The 7879-nt window shown below is 46.0% G+C and overlaps 1 protein-coding gene across 1 annotated transcript in view; it reads left to right on the top strand.

The window, feature by feature from the left end:
- Positions 1-1004: 1004 nt before the first annotated feature.
- shkbp1 (SH3KBP1 binding protein 1) overlaps positions 1005-7879 on the top strand; it is a 15246-nt gene continuing 8371 nt past the window's right edge. The window contains exons 1-8 of the mRNA XM_083913987.1: positions 1005-1221; positions 2276-2329; positions 2400-2445; positions 2624-2756; positions 5505-5585; positions 6437-6607; positions 6877-6967; positions 7738-7879. The exon at positions 7738-7879 is cut by the window's right edge and continues 49 nt beyond it. Coding sequence (XP_083770113.1) covers positions 1163-1221; positions 2276-2329; positions 2400-2445; positions 2624-2756; positions 5505-5585; positions 6437-6607; positions 6877-6967; positions 7738-7879 — 777 coding nt within the window. The 5' untranslated portion in view covers positions 1005-1162. The remainder of the gene's footprint in view (positions 1222-2275; positions 2330-2399; positions 2446-2623; positions 2757-5504; positions 5586-6436; positions 6608-6876; positions 6968-7737) is intronic.

The following is a 7879-nucleotide window of genomic DNA, read 5'->3' as shown; positions in this document are numbered from 1 at the left end:
CTGTAAACCCTACAACCTTACTAACACCTTACTAAACATTAATTATATATATTATTTTTTTAATTCAGAGTTATAAACATTTAATTTTATATGTTTTTTATTTATTCATGTTTTGAAGTATTTCATTAGAAAATTAGTTATTTTTATTTAGTTAGTTTTGGCCTTAATGTTATATTTGTTATTTCTTCATTCATGTTTTTAAACATTGAGTTATATAACTGGTTATATTAATCTTTATTATATTTACTTAGTTTAGGATTTTAAAACTCTCATAAATATCATATATTTGGCTTTTATCCATTCATGTTTTTAAACATGGAATTATATAAATATTTTTATGTTTTTACTGTTATATTTATTTAGGTTTATCTTATAAAACCTTCATTAAATATCATATGTTTGTTTTTAAATTAAATATTATTATTTTTATACTATTTCCGGTTCTCGTCAGACTCCGGTCCGCGTCTTATCTCTTTAATTATAAAAAATATTTATTTATTTTTTAATGGTATTCATTTATCTTATAAAACCCTCATTAAATATCATATATTAGTTTTTAAATTAAATATGATTATTTTTTATTTATTTGTATTCTATTTCCGGTTCCCGTCAGACTCCGGTCCGCGTCTAATCTCTTTAATTATATAAAATAAGTATTTATTAATTTAATCACATTTATTTGTCTCATAAACCCTCATTAAGTATCATTCATTAGTTTTTAAATTAAATATTAATTGTTTTATTTATTTTTTATTCTATTTCCGGTTCCCGTCAGACTCCGGTCCGCGTCTTATCTCTTTAATTATAAAAAACAAGTATTTATTTATTTAATCATATTTATTTGTCTCATAAAACCTTCATAAGATAACATATATTTGTTTTTAAGTTAAGTATTATTATTTTTATTTATCTTTTTTCGCTTTTCCGGTTCCCGCCAGACTCCGGTCCGCGTCTTATCTCGTCCCCCCTGATCCCCGGCTCCACCGCGGGTTCCGCCTCTCAGCCTCCGCCTCTCCGCGGCCACAGGAAGTTGGGATGAAAACAAAAGCGGAAACTGAGTTTATCCTGAAAATGGATTAAAGTGCCGTCGTCTTTGTTGTTGTTGTCCTCGTCGTCGTCGTTGTTGTTGTTGTTGTTGTTGTTGTTGTTGTTGAAGCTCCAGATGACGTCGAACACGGTGCGGAGCGGGGACATCATCCACCTGAACGTCGGGGGGAAGAGGTGAGGCAGCACCGGGACATGTTCGGGGAGTGTCGGCGAACAACCGGAACAACAACAACGCGGTTCAAACTGTTTTTAACGGGTTTAAATCACCGGGGAGCGACTTAACACCCGCGGCACCGTTTAACGGACACGGCACGGAACCGGAAAGTGAAGCTTTAACGGAGGGAACCGGGCGTGTCCGATAATGGAATCAGTGCGCAGGAGAGTGGAGGGCTAAACGGGACTTAAGTCTAATATCATACTTTATTAATACATATTTAAATAAATATAATAATAATGAATAAATACATATTTAAATAAATATAATAATAAATAAATACATATTTAAATAAATATAATAATAATGAATAAATAAATGCATGACTTAAGTCTAATATCATACTTTATTAATACATATTTAAATAAATATAATAATAATGAATAAATAAATGCATGACTTAAGTCTAATGTTATACTTTATAAATACATATAGAAATAATGCATAAATAAATACATTCATACATTTAAATGCATTTAAAAATAAAAACGGGAATTGTTTAATAAATTAATGAATAAATAAATACTGAAATAAATGTATGAATTATTACAGGAATAAAAAAATGCATGAATAGATGTTTAAACAAATAAAGGAAATGATAAATAAATACAGAAATAATTAATTGTATGTGTAAATAAATATAGGAATAAATAAATGCAGATAAAATTAATGAAATGCATAAACAGATGTATAGATAAATGAAGGAATAAATAAACAAGTTTAGAAGCACGAAGCCCCTCAGCCGCAGTAAAACAACAACAAATGACTAAAGTTACCAAATAAACGTAAAACAGTGAAAAGAACAAGGTTTTCCTCAGAGGTGGAGGACGATCCTCAGTAACAGAAGTTCTCAGCTGGAGTTTAATTCCTCTGCTGACTGTCGGGGAGTCCTTCTTTTATTCTGCAGGACGTCCTCTCTGAAATATTAAATATATATATGTGTGTGTGTGTGTGTGTATATATGAGCTGTGTGATGATGAAGAGGAGGAGGAGCTAACTCTGTCGTGTTCCCAGGTTCAGCAGCTCCAGACAGACGCTCACCTGGGTCCCTGACTCCTTCTTCACCAGGTGACGACGACGACACTGTGACTCTGAACGATGTTGTAACGGTGTTGTAACGATGTTTCCTGTGTTTCAGCCTCCTGAGCGGACGCATCTCCACGCTGAAGGATGAGACCGGAGCCGTGAGTGAACTCATCCCTCTCTGGGATCTGTTATTAATAAATAATAATAATGATGATGATGATGATGATGATGATGAAGTGTGGTTCTCTGTGGTGAGCTAAAGGTTAATTCATTAATAATAAATAATAATAATAATAATAATAATGATGATGATGACGTGTCGTCCTCTGGCCGCAGATCTTCATCGACAGAGACCCGTCTCTCTTCGCCACCATCCTCAACTTCCTGCGGACCAAAGAGCTGCACCCCCGCTCCATCAACGTGCACATGCTCGTGCACGAGGCCGAGTTCTACGGCATCACGCCGCTGGGTGAGGAGCACGCACGCACGCACGCACGCACGCCGCTCTAACACACACTCACAGGGACGTTGGGTCGTTTATTCTGACTGTATTTATGTTTATACTCGTAAAACTGTTTTAAAATTAAAAATGGACTCGAGACAAGAGGCAGGAGACAAGAGACAGGAGACAAGAGGCAGGAGACCAGAGGCAGGAGACCAGAGGCAGGAGACAAGAGGCAGGAGACAAGAGGCAGGAGACAAGAGACAAGAGGCAGGAGACAAGAGGCAGGAGACAAGAGGCAGGAGACCAGAGGCAGGAGACAAGAGGCAGGAGACAAGAGGCAGGAGACAAGAGGCAGGAGACAAGAGGCAGGAGACCAGAGGCAGGAGACCAGAGGCAGGAGACAAGAGGCAGGAGACAAGAGGCAGGAGACAAGAGACAAGAGGCAGGAGACAAGAGGCAGGAGACCAGAGGCAGGAGACCAGAGGCAGGAGACAAGAGGCAGGAGACAAGAGGCAGGAGACAAGAGGCAGGAGACAAGAGACAGGAGACAGGAGGCAGGAGACAAGAGACAGGAGACAAGAGGCAGGAGACAAGAGACAAGAGGCAGGAGACAAGAGGCAGGAGACAAGAGACAGGAGACAAGAGACAGGAGACAGGAGACAGGAGACAAGAGACAGGAGACAGGAGGCAGGAGACAAGAGGCAGGAGACAAGAGACAGGAGACAAGAGACAGGAGACAGGAGACAAGAGACAGGAGGCAGGAGACAAGAGACAGGAGGCAGGAGACAGGAGGCAGGAGACAAGAGGCAGGAGACATGAGACAGGAGGCAGGAGACAGGAGACAAGAGACAGGAGACAAGAGACAGGAGAAAGGAGACAGGAGACAAGAGACAGGAGACAAGAGACAAGAGGCAGGAGACAAGAGACAGGAGACAGGAGCCAGGAGACAAGAGACAGGAGAAAGGAGACAGGAGACAAGAGACAGGAGACAAGAGACAAGAGGCAGGAGACAAGAGACAGGAGCCAGGAGACAAGAGACAGGAGGCAGGAGACAGGAGACAGGAGGCAGGAGACAAGAGGCAGGAGACAAGAGGCAGGAGACAAGAGGCAGGAGACAGGAGGCAGGAGACAAGAGACAGGAGACAAGAGACAGGAGACAAGAGGCAGGAGACAAGAGACAAGAGGCAGGAGACAAGAGGCAGGAGACAAGAGACAGGAGACAAGAGACAGGAGACAAGAGACAGGAGACAGGAGACAAGAGACAGGAGACAAGAGACAGGAGGCAGGAGACAAGAGGCAGGAGACAAGAGACAGGAGACAAGAGACAGGAGACAGGAGACAAGAGACAGGAGGCAGGAGACAAGAGACAGGAGGCAGGAGACAAGAGGCAGGAGACATGAGACAGGAGGCAGGAGACAGGAGACAAGAGACAGGAGACAAGAGACAGGAGAAAGGAGACAGGAGACAAGAGACAGGAGACAAGAGACAAGAGGCAGGAGACAAGAGACAGGAGACAGGAGCCAGGAGACAAGAGACAGGAGAAAGGAGACAGGAGACAAGAGACAGGAGACAAGAGACAAGAGGCAGGAGACAAGAGACAGGAGCCAGGAGACAAGAGACAGGAGGCAGGAGACAGGAGACAGGAGGCAGGAGACAAGAGGCAGGAGACAAGAGGCAGGAGACAAGAGGCAGGAGACAGGAGACAAGAGACAGGAGACAAGAGGCAGGAGACAAGAGGCAGGAGACATGAGGCAGGAGACAAGAGACAGGAGACAAGAGGCAGGAGAAAGGAGACAGGAGACAAGAGACAGGAGACAAGAGACAAGAGGCAGGAGACAAGAGACAGGAGCCAGGAGACAAGAGACAGGAGGCAGGAGACAGGAGACAGGAGGCAGGAGACAAGAGGCAGGAGACAAGAGGCAGGAGACAAGAGGCAGGAGGCAGGAGACAAGAGACAGGAGACAAGAGGCAGGAGACAAGAGGCAGGAGACAAGAGACAGGAGACAAGAGGCAGGAGACAAGAGACAGGAGACAAGAGGCAGGAGACATGAGGCAGGAGACAAGAGACAGGAGACAGGAGACAGGAGACAAGAGGCAGGAGACAAGAGGCAGGAGACATGAGGCTGTGAACGTTTTCAAAAACAACCAAAAAGTTTTAATATTTGGAGATAAAAACAATTAAAATTGTAAAAAAAGAAAAAAAAGAAAGGTTTGTAATATTTTGAGAAAGTTTTGTGACGTTTTGAGAGAAAAAAGTTGTAAAACTCAAAAACTATAAAAATAAAGCTGTGATATTGTGAGAGAACCTCGTGTGTCGGCGTTTCAAACAGATAAACGTGTGTTTTAATGTTTGAACTGTAAAAAAATCACCCTGTTTGTGACCAGGCTCAGTTTTAACATGCAGAGGATTCAGAGACTCAGACTCAGACTCAGACTCAGACTCAGACTCAGAGTCAGACTCAGACTCAGACTCAGACTCAGACTCAGACTCAGACTCAGTTTTCTCTGTTTTGATCCTTTTGAGATGAACTCACGCAAGAAAACTGAGTTTCCAGCAGCTTAGAAACAAAGCCACTGTCCAGAGTCTCCAGCAGAGCGTTGAGCCTTAATAAAACATAAACGACTTTAAAGTGGCTTCATTTTCAGGGCTCAATGACGTCTCATGGGTCAGTGTGTCACAGTTACTGACGCCAGTGTTTCTGTAATATTTATATATTTATATTATTTATTTATTTAAAGTATCTGTGTCCGACTGTACTTTTCCGTTCACAGTGAGGAAGCTGCAGCTCTGTGACGAGTTGGACCGATCGTCCTGTGGCAACGTGCTGTTCAACGGATACCTGCCTCCTCCAGGTACCTTACACACCGCACGCTGCACGCGCCTGCACGCCGCACGCCGCACACTGTCGCACGCTGCTACACGCTGCTACACGCTGCTACACGCTGCTACACGCTGTTCGCCGCACACTGCTGCACCAGCAAGCCGCACACTGCTGCAGGCTGCACACTACACGCACCCCGCACGCTACACGCATGCTGCACGCCGCACGCTGCTGCACGCTGCTGCACGCTGCTGCACGCTGCTGCACGCCACACGCACGCTACACACACGCTGCTGCACGCTACATGCACCCTACACACATGCTGCACGCTGCTGCACGCCACGCTGCTGCACGCTGCTGCACGGCGCTGCACGCCACACACACGCTGCTGCACGCTACATGCACGCTACACGCATGCCACAAGCTTCACGCATGCCGCACGCTACACGCACTCCACATGCACGCTGCGCGCTACACGCACGCAACATGCACACTACACGCACACTGCGCGCTACACACACGCTACACGCACGCTGCAGGCTACTCGCTAGACACAGGCTGCTCGCTACACACACGCTACATGCACTCCGCACACTGCACGCACGCAACACACCGCATCATAGATACGGGTAGATGTTTTTTTTAGTGCAGAAATGAAAGGTTGTTGTTTGGGAACCTTTTTAAAGTTCTTCATTATTATTATTCATTTTTTAAAAGTTGCAAAACCTTAAAGAAAAAAGCTAAATTTAAAAAGTTTAATATATTTATTTTAAACTGTAAAAAAGTAATTAAATAAAATACAAAATATCCAAAGAGATTTGAAGCTTGTCGCCGTATTTTGTGTTTTGAGTCTGTTTCCTCTTCCTGTCTGTGTCGTCCCAGTGTACCCGGCCAAGCGGCGTAACCGTCACAGCGTGGCGGGATCGCAGTTCATGGCGGGCCGCGTCGCGCCTCCAGAGAGGGCGCCGGTCAGACGCAGCAACACCATGCCCCCGAACCTGGGGAACTCTGGGATCCTGGGCCGAGCGAGCGCCGAGGAGAGGACGCCGGGAGGTAAACACGACCTCCGGAGGGTTTATTTACACAAGGAGGAGGAGGTTTCTAATGTGTGTGTGTGCGTGTGTGTGTGTCTGTGTGTGCGTGTGTGCGTGTGTGTGTGTGTGTGTGTGTGTGTGTGTGTGTGTGTGTGTGTGTGTGTGTGTGTGTGTGTGTGTGTGTGTGTGTGTGTGTGTGTGTGTGTGTGTGTGTGTGTGTGTGTGTGTGTGTGTGTGTGTGTGTGCGTGTGTGCGTGCGTGTGTGTGTGTGTGTGTGTGTGTGTGCAGGTCAGTTGTCAGACACCGGCATGGTTCGGATCATCTGCGGTCACCACAACTGGATCGCTGTGGCCTACGCCCAGTTTGTCGTCTGCTACAGGTAAAAACACCACATCCTGTCACTCAGGGCGCCCTCCCACTGTTCCTCCGTCCCGTGCCCCGTGCTTTAGGGTCCTTGTCCCCCCCTCCAGGCCCGTTTGTACTCACACTACCTGGGCCTCGGAGAATGCTTCTTGCTGCCTATACGTCATCACGCCGTAACACGTCACACGCATTGATGACGTCATGGCGATGCGTGGCTTTGTTTCCAGATCTTTCCGTAGACCTCGGAGTTTTTGTGCGTCTTGTCGACTGTTTTTGAATCTTTTCATCGACCAAATCTGCAGTAAACACTCCACCTCCGCATCACACCAACGTGAACCTTTCACCGCCATTGTTTGAAATGTCCGCGCATGGTCCCTCCTTCTTTTTTCTACGTCCCAACAGGCGCACAGGAAATGACCTCAGAACCGCCGTAGGCCTCGTGTTCGTACACGTGCGCACGCTCGTGCTCGTACACGTGCGCACGCTCGTGCTCGTACACGTGCAAACGTGCTTTACTAAAGCCCACCTCTCCCAAACGGGCCGTGGACGGCAAGCGTGCCGCTCCTAGACGTGGTACGGTTGCACTCACACTGGTCAAAGGAACCAGACTTTAGCCGTGACACGTGCTGGGGCACGGCACGGAGGCACAGTGGGAGAAGGTTGTGATTAAAAAGTGGTCATATTTCAGAATAAAAGTCCTTTTGTTCGCTCTCACAGTTGGTTTGAGTTCCTAACGTTTAAAGTTTAAAGAGGTGGTGTGAACTGTGATGCTCGTCTCTCTCTCAGGGTGAAGGAGTCGACCGGGTGGCAGCAGGTCTTCACCTCCCCACGTCTGGACTGGGTCATCGACAGAGTGGCGCTCAACGCCAAGGTGATGGCGGGCTCGCTGGGAGACAACGACAAGATGGTGGCGGTGGCGTCGGGGACG

Source organism: Echiichthys vipera, assembly GCF_963691815.1.
Source record: "Echiichthys vipera genome assembly, chromosome: 5".
Lineage (NCBI taxonomy): Eukaryota > Metazoa > Chordata > Actinopteri > Perciformes > Trachinidae > Echiichthys > Echiichthys vipera.
This window is presented reverse-complemented; position numbering and strand designations above follow the sequence as displayed.